This window comes from Corvus moneduloides, chromosome 9 (genome assembly GCF_009650955.1).
Source record: "Corvus moneduloides isolate bCorMon1 chromosome 9, bCorMon1.pri, whole genome shotgun sequence".
NCBI classification, from domain to species: Eukaryota; Metazoa; Chordata; class Aves; order Passeriformes; family Corvidae; genus Corvus; species Corvus moneduloides.
In genome coordinates this window covers 5,137,207-5,149,404 of record NC_045484.1, presented here as the reverse complement: position 1 = coordinate 5,149,404, position 12,198 = coordinate 5,137,207, and the positions used below count along the sequence as shown (strand labels likewise).

Below are 12,198 nucleotides of genomic sequence, written 5' to 3'. Positions count from 1 at the left end.
CCCCCCCCAACCCGTGTACCCCCGCCCCGGTGGGTGTGGCCGCGTCCGCACCACGTGACCTGTGCTATATAATGGACGCGCAGAGAGGCGTCTCCCCTTTTTGATCGCGGCGGTATTGAGAGGTGGGTGTCCTGTGCGCGGTCCCGCCGATGAGTGGGGGGCAATTCCCCGCCCGGGGTCCGGTGGTACCGCTCCAGGGGATGGCCCGGGGGCCCCACGGGTGTGGGTGGGTCGCCGATGGTAGGTGGCGAGGGAGGATTGAAGTGGATTGCGCGGCCGGGCCCGGGCCCGGTCCGCGGCCTAGACCGCCGGGGGTTCTACCTCATGGCGGCCTTGGGGATGTGTGAGGAGGGTCCCATAGAGCCCCACACGAGTTTGAGAGGGTAACGGCCCGGGGTAATACTTCAGGCGTTAAGTTACGGGGTCTTGCCTACTAGCGTGTTACGCGTAAGATGTGGTCGTGGAATATGGCGAGGTCACGTGCCCGCGGTGGCTACAACCAATAGGTCTTGGTTTTTGTAGGTTTGGATTTTTTTAACTGCACTGGGCTTTAAGGAGGTTGTTTTTGCAGCTAAATGGGAAACGTTGTGTGAAATGCAGTAGTAGCGTTATGGAAGGAGTAAGGATCCCTGAACAGCTGGGATGTGCATACAGTGTAGAAAGGTTAAGGATTGCCTTCACATTCCAAGGTTGTCAGGCTTTGAGAAGCACTTGGACCGGACCGTGCTCTCAGGCACGCGTGGTGACTCTTGGCCATAGTCCTGTACAAGTGTAAGAGTTGGACTCCGTGGTCCTTGTGGGTCTTAACTCAGCACGTTTAAAGAGAAATGGCTCACTTCCATATGCTCTGCACATGATGAAAACTATGTTGGTAGGGACATCTGAGAGGGTGATGAATGCCAACATATCTGAGCTGGGCTTGGAATACTTATGGTGGCCTGTCCAGGGTGGCTGAGACACCACGTGGGCCTTTCTAAGCAGCCAAAGTTCATGCCTGCCCGGCTGACACGGTAATTATACACCAGAATCGAAGCTGTAGAAAACAAAGTAGTTTAGTGATCATGTCCTGCTTAAAAAATCATAATAGCAATTACTTTTTGTGGCCTCATTTCTTCAAAGAGCCGAAATCTAGGTTGCATCAGGGAAGAGCTTAATAGTCAAAGTATTTTGGATGTTGCTTGGATTTTTCACAGTAATATTTGTAAATATCACATCCTTTTTGGAATGTGCTAATATGCTTTCTTGTTTTCAGTTCAACATGTATCAGCTACACTCTTCCTTCTTGTGGCTTCAGTACAGGTAAATGTTGCTCCTGAAATACAGAGTTTAAATTAACAAATGTTGAATTTGTGTACACCAACTGGACTGGAGTACTATTGTATCAGGGAGTTACAGGATCAGAAGTTGTAATTCAGGCATTCCCTGTAGTATTTGTCCTGGAGAGTGTTTATAAGGCTCCTGTTGTTTATGAACCACTGCTCATCCTGCAACCAGACTGCAAGAGTACCCCCAGATTCCTTTTTTCCTTCATTACTGCTGTTTCTTTGGTCACAGCAAAAATGTTTTGGAAAAACTTCCTGAAGTATGTTGCAGAAAATGTGTAACTATGGGGATTGATGTTAAGTAAATCCCAAAGCCTATGATGGTTTCAGTGTAAGAGTAGTGGACAGAAGTGATTTCTGAAAACTCCATGCTGAGGCTTTCTAATGTGCTGAGTGTGATTGCCAGAGAAGCTCCCTAGTTCTGCAAAAATCTCCCAACTCTTTTATCTCTTCCAGATCTGCCCCCAAATGTGGAGACTTGATATTACTTCTTCCCAAGGTAAAAAAAAAAAGTGATTCTTGAAAATCGAACATAAAAGGTGCTTACCATTTGTCTAAACAGCATCTTCTGCTCTGATAATATCAGAAAGCAGCTTAAGTCTTTAAACAAAGCTATCCCTCTGGTGCCACAGTGATGACACTTATTTGCTACTCTTGACCAAGGGAGTGATGAGCACTTTAACCACCATAACAGTTTTCTGAGGCACAACAACTTAGAATTCCCCTTGATGCTTTGACTGCTGAATATACTATTCACAAGTTTTTTTTCTTCCAGGATTTGAATCTTGCACTTGAGAGATATGCAGAAGGAACATCACCTGGTAAGAAATATGTACTTTATGTAGAGGTTTATTCCACAGAGCTGTTGAAACACTGCAGTAGGAAGGATGGGATGTGTTTTACGATTAATTTCCAGTAAGACCAGAAACAATTTATACTTGCTAGTATTCAAACTTTTAAATATTTTTTTTTTATTATTGGGAAAATTTACTTGCCAAAGCAGTCACAAGAGGCAATTGCTTGGTACTATGATTCCAAAGCGGATACAGTGATGATGGCATAGTTCAGCAGAATATCCTGTGATGAACACTTCTATCCTTCGCCCCTATCTGATGTATCTGGCTTTTGTGGTCTCTCAGTAGGAGACTTGTGGGCTTGGCCACAAAGGCTGAAGGGATCTGATTCTGTTTTCTATTGTTGCAGGCACTGGGAGATTAAGCTACAAGCTGATACGAGGTAAATACTGCACTGCTGGCATCTGTGAAAACTCCATTTCATCCCTGCTGTCTGAAAAGGCTGCTGTGTGATGACTGCATAGTTCAGCAGATGACTCGTGGTGATCACAGTTACTGTCTTTCGCCTCCTGTCTGATGCAGCCTCCTGTAGCTTAGGCTACTTCAAACAAATCATATGGGAAGCTGAAGGTGAAACACTTTCTTTTGCTCCATGAATGCGTTTTGAAAATTTATCTCAGAAGACCAGTAAGTGGGTTAAACATAAAAAATTTAGTAGGATGAATAGAAAGAGAGTAGGATATAGTTGTGAAGTCAAACACAAAATATAGCAGAATAAGGTTAATTAGGTGTTAATGCTCCAGGTTCTAAAAGCGTTTTGTTGCTTTGCAGGCTGTTGTGGACAGAGGAGCCCCATTCCTTTTGTGTGAAAAACTATTTCACCTGTTACTGATGTTGGTGAAGACAAGGCCTTCCTAATTGAAGGTAACTAATAAACCTTTAAAGATGGATGCTACTTTTGTCTGTGGTGCATTTGTGTTTGGGAGTTTGCTTTTGGAGATGTTTGTGAATTAATTTTGTTTTTGGAAAGTGTGAGGCAAATATAAGTACTGTAAGTGTGCCTTCAGGGTCCTGTGTTTCATGATAAGAGCATGAAATAATTGTAGTGTTAAGGATCTCTGGAATTTTCCTGTTAAAACTAAATGGTGAATGCGGCAGTACTGTGAATTTGGTGTCTGAAACTTTGTGCAACCAAGTTGTGCATCAGCTCACATTACTGAACTCTGCAACTGTGAGGTTTGCTCCTTCGTGCAATTTCAGCATGCTCTGGAGTTGGAGAATGAACATCTCACAGTATTAAAGAGTGCTGGGAAGTGGCTTTACACCCTGCCTTCAGAAGGGGATGGGAGTGTTGCAGCCTACTGTAAATGATGTTGAATCAGGTCTCTGATCCCCATGAGGCTAAAACTTGACCAAACTGATACAGTATTTTACTGGAACTGTTCTTATGCTGTAACTTCCTGCTGGACCCTGCGTAATAGCAAATTTTTCTTTGCAGGCTTCCAAATATTTCTCATTGTAAGGTAAGTACTTGTTTAGCTTCCCAAGTATTAGGATTTCAACAGATGCCCGTAAATTAAGTATTTAACTGCTTGTCACCTAGGGGCAAAAGGGGCCCATTGGCTGTGGCTTGCATTTCAGCCAAAACAGGAGGATGTTTTAAAGGGGGTCTGCTGGCTGGAGCCCAGTCTTGACAGGTGTGTACTAAACTCTTCACTGTGAACTCTTGAATTGGCTCTGATAACACTAATTGAGTATTTGCTCTCTTGCCCATAGCAGCCTAGCCCTATAGCAGGGCTGTGCAGGGGCTGACAGTGTAAACTGCCTGTGTGATGAGATATGACTGCCTTGACTTCAATCATGGAGGTCTGTAATTAGCTCTATCTGACTGCAGGCACCTGACTTGGATTTCATCCTCCTGTGCTTGTTTTTGTACTGTCCTGATGGTTTGCTTTGTTCCAGGTGTGATGGAGCTGGGAAGTGATGCCAGCAAAAGTAAGTTGCTAACACGTGAGTGTGACTGTTTAGAACTGTGATGCAGGGAATGGGGAAGTTGCTTGATCCTGGGCTTTACCATGTAGCTGCAGCATTAAGCAGGGTTCTTGATGATTTTTTTTACCTTAACCAGGTAAAAAAAAGCCCACAGATTTTTCCAGCAGCCTGCAGGATTCACTCACCCAAGGTGCTTTCTGTGACTAAAAAGAAATAGTGGGGACCATTTTAAATGTATAGGTGCCATGGACTACTTGAATTCCTACTTGATAAGACAAGGTCTGCTACCAGGTTGCCACATGTTCTGGGCTGAGCAAATGCAGTACAATTATTTGCTATTAAACTTTTTGCTGTTTAAATTTAGTGGACTCTTTCAGGCAGTAGCACTGATCTTGAATGCTTATGTGGTGAATTGTTTTATCTTGATGGCTAGATCAGAGCTCTCAGAGTGAATGAAGGTGTCATTGGGAGTAAGGTCTGAAATTCTAAGGTCAGATCCCTCTAAGGAGAAACAAGTGATATAACATTAAGCTTCTCTAAGCATGTACTGTTTGTGATGAATTCTAAGCAATGGGAATCTCTCTGAAAGAGGCTGAGGAAAACTCTTGTGCTGAAACAGTACCCACAATCACAGTCTAAAATCACTGCCAAGAGTGTGTTAGTACAATTTCACTTCTCTACAGGGTGAAACTTGCATGGAGTTTGTGTGAGAAACAAGATGGGTGTATCTGAGGTAAGTGTAGAGGACATGGGGTTTAATAATTCCTGGAATATTGTCTTTGTGCTGAATGCTTAGATAGTGGTACCTAAAACTAGTCCTATAGGATACCTGATTTGTCCCTTTATTGTATCTGGCTGCTCTGTGGACACCACTGTAACACTGCACTCTGGAATTAAAATAAAAAACCTGTGTGTTGTGGCTGTCACTTCTCAGCAGTTTTTACTACTAATCTTTATATTGGCTCTACACAAATTTAGCTCTAGATGATTGCTGTACAGACTTGTTTCCAAACTGGCTCTCACAAAGATTCAAGCCATTTTGAAAACCTATGGGACTTGTATTTCAGGTATTTAAAATCATGAAATACAACGTTGGGGGAGAGAGTATTGCAAAGTAGTAGCTTTTTACTTTTCCCTGATTCTTCCAATGTTAGTAATTCTGTATTTCCAGTTAGGATTTGTAAGCTTTGTGCATCCTATTTAGGTGTTGGAAGTTGAACTCATAAGATGCCAGCTGAAAGTCAGCTTCCTTCTAGATAGAATAGTTTGGTGAATAGAAATTCATAGATAAATAAACTGTGCATATAGTGCTGCTGTCTGTTAACTCTGAAAGTACTTCTTTCTTCCTCAGGAAGGGATTGTGCTGTCTGCAGCCCCACTGGGTAAGTCCACACAACAGATAAATTGTATTAAAAACTTTTGGGCATATTTGTAGCCACTGATGAAATTGATTCTGCCAAATGAGTTACAGTGATATTACTCTTTCCGTTCCTTTTCCATCTGAGGTTACGAAGCTGTTGTGGAGATTTTAGCAGTTGTGCTGCTGCATATGCTAACTGTGTTTTCTTGATTTTTAGGTGAAGAGGCAAAACTCTGAAACTAATGTATGAAGAATTGAGAAAGTGAGTGTAACTGCTGTAATAATGAAATGTATTTGTTGGAACAAGTGATGATAACCTTAGCTTGAACTCTCTCACTGAACAGAGATGAAATTCTAAGGTCTGAGATGTTCCCAGCAAAGTGTGTTGTGCTGGTTTGGTACCTGACAGTGGTTCTTATGTCTGTCTTAATAGGTGGAACATTGCTGATAAATGGGTTACACTTGCATGAACAGCATTAGAAAAGCTGATGTGTTTTCACCTCACTGATAATGTTTGCCTGACACTGGTTGGAGCCAATAAAAATCTGCAAACTCTACCTGGTGTTGTGACCTCCTTTCTGGCTGGAACAGCTTGATGTAAAACAGATCCAGGCTACTATAATAAAATTTAAAATGCTTAATTTAGAGCAGAGACTAAAGTAGGTTAAATGTCAAATACTGCTGGTGTGCAGGCTGCAGGTGATCTGAGCAATACCCGTATCTGGAGAAAGCTAAATAATTAAAGGAGTAGTTCAAGTGTTTTAGGTGAGAGCTAAGCTTAGTACTTGTGTATTTGCTACTGAAATAATAGGTCACCAGTAATCCTGGTATTACGTGTTCAGGTGCAAATCTCAGAACATGTACAGCTTGGAGTTGGTAACCCTTTTCCAAGGGTTCTGGAATTTAAGCAACACAATGTTTGGTGTTCATGAGGGGGTAAAAAAGTTCAGTGAAGAGTGTGGAGATTTTGCTATGCTAATTAACAACAGTTACTTCTTATGAGTTACTAAGGCCTGCTAAGATGTTTCTGCTTCCACTCATTAGTGGAAGCTTTCTTCTCTAAAGTTTCATTTAAATTCCTCCTTGATCTCAGGGGTGATGTCAATATGAGGAAAATTAGTTATGAAGAACTCAATTTCCGTAATGCTTCAGTTAGTGCTGTAGCACTTCTAATGAGAAGTAAAGCTAGATACCCAAACTTCAGCGGGATTATTTTCAGATTATTAGAGTTGCCTAGAACCTTTCAACAGAGGAGTATGTTATATCTCCTGCCCATTCCACCTGGTATGATCTTGAATTACATTTTGACATGTTTTTAGCCAGAATAGTATTTCATCCTGGAGAAAATAAATTAAACATTGTGTCCACATGCAAATTAAATCTTTTCTGCACTAAAGCAAAAGCTATTAATAAGGTCTGTTTTCATCCAGAGCAGATTGGTAGCCTCTTAATATTCCCCCATCGTGTTACTTTTTAAAATACCACACTTCATTGTGCCTGTTGAAGAGCTTGAAGGGACTGTCATAGCCCGCAGTATAGAAGAAGTCTTCGTGGAATGGTTGGCCTCTGTTTCTTAAGGTTCTGGCCAAGGCGTCTGCTTCCTCAGCATATTTCTCTGGGGAGGCGAATCCACCGAAGGACCTGATAGAAGTGAAAAAGGCAGGTTTTTTGGTTCAAGCCCCTGGCTTTAATTTTCATAGGTGGAAACCTCAGACTTGCAAAGCAAGTTTGAGCACTTGTGATGCAGTTTGTAGTTAGTAGATTACCCATGCAGAACCAAGACTCGGGCAACATGTAGGTATTTTTGCTGTTTTCAAAGGTAATATTTAAAACAACCCAACACCCAAGTTGACTTTGGTTCTTGAGAGTGTTAACATGGCTTGAGGGTTGCTTGGGGTGCTTTTCCTGTAACACCTGCCAAACATATATTGTGGCGGTTCAGGACTACAGCTAAAGGGTGCTGGGAGAGTGGTTTAGATGGTCTGTAGGACAAACTGTTTTCAGAAGATGATTCTGGAGGCTGCATCTATGAAATGCAATGCAATTTTCAAATGTTTGCTAAAAAACCCATGTATCACAACTTGGTCACTTCACTTTCTTTGTGGTAAGCCACCCAACCATAAGATTTCCTAATGGTTGGATTTTAGCAATTAAGGCTCTGAACAGCAGGGTCTATCCACACTTAGTCATCTGTTAAGAAAGCATAGCCCACACTTAAATGAGGGGTAGCTACTGACCTGAGTTCATCTGGTGTCAGCTGTGCTGGTTTTGCTTACCGGACAAAGAGAGCCGTTGCCTTCCGTTCTTCAATGAACACATCAGAGTCAGTGGGCTGGGGGGGGTAGTCCTGGTGTTCAAATGGCACAAAGAAAGAAATCTTGAAGTCTGTGCAGCCTGATTTTACCAGGCAGGTCACTGGCACAGTCATATCAATCTTCATTTCTAGAGGAAAGGAAAACTAGTTGTCAAAGCTGCATCTCCCAGCTCCTTTACTCTTCATTACTATTTGTGTTCATTAGCTACTTGCCATTCAAAACCAGCATGTCCTACCTTTTTCGTTCTTTCCCTGGATATAGTGGAAGAGTTTCCAAAAGCCCTGGCGCATTGCTTCCTTCTGGGTTTCTCCCCTAATGACTGTGCTGACCCACTTTGCTGTCTCATACTGACGCAGTTCATAGTCCTTCACCTGAAAGGTAGCAAAAGTCACGGTAACCATCAGCTGGGTGTTCACTGAAATTAGTAGCTACTTTTTCCAAATCGGCATATAAGGACTATTGCAGTTACCATTGCCTCTGCTGAGCTCCACCGAGGAGACTGCAGGTCCAGGGACAGAAATGTTTGCTTGAAGGACTTGATCATCTTGCCAGAGCTGGAAGGCAGACACAGTTCTTTGGCATCTCTTAAATTATTATGGCACTAGGGCTTTTCAGTTGTCGCTGAACTGGTGGAAGGCCTGAAAAAAGGCTGAAATCCTTTTAGCCCTGCAGAAACAGAGCACCAGGACCAAGAACCTACTTCTACTGGAGGAAGTGTTCTTTCAGGATATGCTGCCCTTGCTTCTCCATGACAAAGGTATTTCCTGACAGCAAAGTGAGATTCTGCAAGTGGGCATTTTGTGGAAATCCGTAAGTCAAAAGGATTTCACTTCAGTCTAATCGCTCCTGGATGAAAAGGCAATAGTGGTGTGGTGAGTGATCTGGTGTTGACTGTGCCCTTAACTTTATTTGGCCTCTCATGATAGCTGATGACTTTCTTAAAGGCCTTTAGCCTCAAAATCCTGTGGATAAATGAGATTTTCTGCATTTATGAATGAATTAACTATTTTTCTCTGTAGCCTTCACATGGGAGGGAAAAAGGCAAAAATTTAAAAGCACTGTCCCAAACAAAGCAAGTGAAAATATTCAAAACCACCGTTGAAATAATCATGTCTGGTTAAATGCTGAGATTTTAGTGGCCTTCATAGATGACTTCTGTTGTTAACCAGGCAGACTGTAGTGTATTACCTGTATTCTGACAGTCTTGGCCTTCTGTTACATTCCAATGTCCTTTGCCCTTCATGTTACAGAGAGCGCAGAATTCAGTGATTATCTGGATTCTTAGGTCATAGAATGTTGTCTTCTCAGACTATAACTTAATTACCTATTTCTTGGGTAACAATGTGAGTTCTGTAAAATCAACTGCCTTGTGCTACTTAACTACTTTCTTGCCTGTTCCATTGTCTTGTAATATCTGGATTACTGTTGAATTCTATTAATCCCCTTCCATACCCTGCCTAGGGGTGGCTAAAATAAGTAGTATATGGAGCCACTTGAGTGTTGAGCTTTTTCCAGCAGCTCCTTCAGTTGTCACCATGGATCAAGGGAAGGTCAGAATCAAACAGCAGGATACTGCTGCCAGTAGTAAAGGCAGGTGCTGTTCCCTTCTCCAGCCTGAAGGTACATAATCTCCAGCAGACCTGACCAGAATGATGGTCACCAGGGAGTGCTGCACAGTTGTACTCTATTAACAGACTTTGTCCATGGTATTTACAAATCAACAAAGCATAATAAAGCAGGAATGCATATAATTAGAAGCAAGTACAAGCAATTACAGTGAAACTTCCTACAACGATTTATTGCCATTTCAAAGACAAAGATGCTGCTTAACACTTTTATTAACTACTGAACGAGCTGCTTTCTCTTTACTGGCTAATTCCGTCCCCTTCCCAACACACCTTTCCTTAATTACTGGGTACACCTCACAGCTCTGGATTTTATAACTTTATGGCCAGTACTGTCAGTGACTGCATGTTAGAAATATTTTTTAATTACACAGAACAGTGCCTTGGGATGGGAAAGATACAGCTGAATTCTTTTTAGATGTACAGGAAAGCTGAACCTTGAAATGTCCATCGATTCATATAAATATGTCTATAGGGTGTTTAGGTTTTTTCTGTGGCTGTTAACACATGAACCAAAGGGACAGGCAGCAGGTTCCATTGCTAGCACAAGTAAATGCAGCCCGAACATGCCACTCCACAAACTACTAGGGCTATTGAGGAAGTGGAGAAGGTAGACATACTTACAGTTTCAGCTGTCCTTGTCCGAGCTGTTGCAGTGTGTCCTGTGGAGACTGCACATCCTCATGAGATGCTGCATGTCAGTTTATTTGAGTTTGGGCAGGCTCCTCCCATGCCTCAGCCCTACTGGAGGGGGCCAGTGTTATGAAAACCAGAAGGCTGGAGCCTTGTCCTGTTCTGGGTCTCATTGGAGAGCCCCCACGCAAATGCCAAAAGCCCCACCTACTACCCACGAGGCAGCACTGGGACTAGTGTGTGATCTGGCTCTGTAAACAGTTTTGCACCCTTGTGTAACTTCCCCTGTTTGCCATGGCTGTGTGCCCACTTATGTCAGGGTCAGTGGCAGGTTTTGTGCTTTGGGAGAAAGGATTTCACATAAATAACGTGTCTCCCCCCTCCCTGACTTGGATTACAGGAGAGTGGTGCAATACAGAATGCCAGCTTTTCCTTTTTACCCTAGGGATAAAGGGTAGGTAGAAATCTGGCTGCACACTCTGCTGAGACCATCCTCACGAGATTTTTGCTGGCATGTTATGAAAGACAGGCAGTGTTCTCTGATGGCTGGCAGTTCTGAGTGGTATTTGAGGCTAATCAGCCCTCTTAGCCCTTGGATATCTGCACAAAGGGGTTATACAAAGCTATTGTGAAATCCTGTCCTGCTTATAATACACACAGCGAAGCTGGGCTCTTCATTTAACTAGCTGCATCTCCAGACATAGTTCGGTACCAGCACAATAGGGCAGATTAAACTCTACAGTTTGTATTCTGAGAGCACCTCCCAGTTTGTCATGGTTTGTGCAAATTCCTTGCAGCCTAATTCAGCTAAGCTCTCAGGGACATTTGACATCAATAGCTGGGAATGACTTTTAACAGGAAAAAACACACTTTGCTTGCAGGGAACTTCATCAGGATGCTGTGTGATACACTCCTGTTCTGAAAACGGAAGTAAAATCATGCCAAATAGCAATTGTGAATTTACCTCTAAAGCTACAAATCTCTCCAGAGCCACGGAAGACGGTGGTGTACAGAGTAATTTACTACTGGAATTTATTAGAACAGGCTGAGGCCTGAAATGCGGAACGAGTTCTCTGCATGCTTTGTACTTTTTATTTTATGGAGTAAAATGTTTCTCCATTTTACCTGTGCTCTGCTTGGGTCAAACAGCAACATCAGAAGAGTGTTAGGAGGAGCAGAAGGTGCTTGGTCTTTGCTCAGGACCTACAGACATGCAAAGGCATGGGCTGGTGTAAGGTGAGCTGTCACCTTACCCTGTCACCCCAGAGATGGATGAACACCTCTAGAGTAGAAAAGGCCATATGAAAAATAATACTCAGCAACAATAGTTTGGCAAATCTCCACAAATTTACCCCAATGGTGAGCACTGAGAATTATTACCTTGGAAGAGGGGCAATAACTGTAGAAAAAGACAAGCCCACAGTGGATTCTCATTTGGTTTCTGAAGCAGAGAGGCCCAGAACAAACCCCCAGTGAGTTTGTATGTGTCCAGCTGACCTCCCTGACAAAGAGTTGACTGTTCCTGGTGGAGCACCCCCAGGCTGGAGAACAATCCTCAGTGTTTTCCTGAGAGGTTGTTTTCCAGCACTTTTGTTTTTACACATAAACATTGAGAGAACATGTCAACAGCTGCATGAGACAGTAGGGCAGGCATGGGGACAGTATTCTGTTTATATACATTCCAAAACTTAGAGAATGGGGATGGGATTATGGTGCAAGCTGACAGTGTGTTGCACTGTGTACCTCCAAATAGAGGAAAATCCGACTATACAGCAGCCATTAAGTCTCAAAGGCCCTGTGACCTCTCTGTAATGTCATAAATATGCATCTGGGACTTAGCTGGCATTTTCTAGAATTGCTAACAAAGCAGTATTTTTCTGTTCCCTTGACTTAAGGAGCAGAGATGAGGGCACAAGCAGATAAAAGCATGTGGCTTGTACCCTGATTTTACTGTCTTCATCTGTGCAGGAACACTGTAATGAACTGGTTCTTAAATAATAACTTCGATTGGATAAGGACAAGAACAAGCCTATGATATGATCACTTGTGATTTCCATTTTTCCACTCTGTAACAAGACCTTAAGCAACATTCTCCACAGCAAAACTGCTTCTATCTGCTCTGTGGCAGCATTACAATCGCTGCTGTCACATCCACCC

General features: G+C 42.8%; 1 protein-coding gene, 1 long non-coding RNA gene and 7 other non-coding genes across 12 annotated transcripts; 8 read left to right on the top strand and 1 right to left on the bottom strand.

Moving 5' to 3' along the window:
• Positions 1-60: 60 nt before the first annotated feature.
• LOC116447975 lies at positions 61-6,025 on the top strand. 4 transcript variants are annotated; one of them, XR_004241763.1, is made up of 12 exons: positions 61-122; positions 1,253-1,299; positions 1,779-1,821; positions 2,098-2,143; positions 2,526-2,558; positions 2,948-3,040; positions 3,615-3,639; positions 4,079-4,111; positions 4,792-4,841; positions 5,460-5,490; positions 5,686-5,730; positions 5,902-6,025. It is a non-coding gene; the product is annotated as an uncharacterized LOC116447975 (long non-coding RNA). The 4 variants fall into 4 exon arrangements; XR_004241761.1 differs by having other exon boundaries at positions 5,686-6,025; XR_004241762.1 differs by lacking the exon at positions 61-122 and adding an exon at positions 156-1,010 and having other exon boundaries at positions 5,686-6,025.
• Positions 843-921, top strand: LOC116448463. The gene has a single exon (XR_004241958.1). It is a non-coding gene; the product is annotated as a small nucleolar RNA SNORD74 (small nucleolar RNA).
• Positions 1,635-1,701, top strand: LOC116448468. The gene has a single exon (XR_004241963.1). It is a non-coding gene; the product is annotated as a small nucleolar RNA SNORD75 (small nucleolar RNA).
• Positions 1,947-2,028, top strand: LOC116448454. The gene has a single exon (XR_004241949.1). It is a non-coding gene; the product is annotated as a small nucleolar RNA SNORD24 (small nucleolar RNA).
• Positions 2,363-2,443, top strand: LOC116448464. The gene has a single exon (XR_004241959.1). It is a non-coding gene; the product is annotated as a small nucleolar RNA snR60/Z15/Z230/Z193/J17 (small nucleolar RNA).
• On the top strand, positions 2,616-2,701 carry LOC116448465. The gene has a single exon (XR_004241960.1). It is a non-coding gene; the product is annotated as a small nucleolar RNA snR60/Z15/Z230/Z193/J17 (small nucleolar RNA).
• On the top strand, positions 4,654-4,729 carry LOC116448455. Its single transcript, XR_004241950.1, has one exon. It is a non-coding gene; the product is annotated as a small nucleolar RNA SNORD79 (small nucleolar RNA).
• LOC116448462 lies at positions 5,542-5,616 on the top strand. The gene has a single exon (XR_004241957.1). It is a non-coding gene; the product is annotated as a small nucleolar RNA SNORD47 (small nucleolar RNA).
• A 642-nt stretch (positions 6,026-6,667) lies between the features above and the next one.
• Positions 6,668-10,260, bottom strand: HEBP2 (heme binding protein 2). Its single transcript, XM_032117840.1, has 5 exons — positions 10,033-10,260; positions 8,253-8,337; positions 8,019-8,154; positions 7,745-7,910; positions 6,668-7,109 (listed from the first exon to the last, which is right to left on the bottom strand). The coding sequence occupies exons 2-5, from the start codon at positions 8,325-8,327 to the stop codon at positions 6,935-6,937; spliced, it is 552 nt and encodes a 183-aa protein (XP_031973731.1). The 5' UTR covers positions 8,328-8,337; positions 10,033-10,260; the 3' UTR covers positions 6,668-6,934.
• Positions 10,261-12,198: the final 1,938 nt, after the last annotated feature.

Bases quoted from the DNA above. Each gene is read 5' to 3' on its own strand.
- HEBP2 (XM_032117840.1), bottom strand. From the start codon at position 8,327: ATGATCAAGTCCTTCAAGCAAACATTTCTGTCCCTGGACCTGCAGTCT. The intron at 7,911-8,018 runs GTAGGACATGCT...CCTTTCCTCTAG, and splicing joins CCAGGGAAAGAACGAAAAAG to AAATGAAGATTGATATGACT. The intron at 7,110-7,744 runs GTAAGCAAAACC...CACTTCTATCAG, and splicing joins GCAACGGCTCTCTTTGTCCG to GTCCTTCGGTGGATTCGCCT.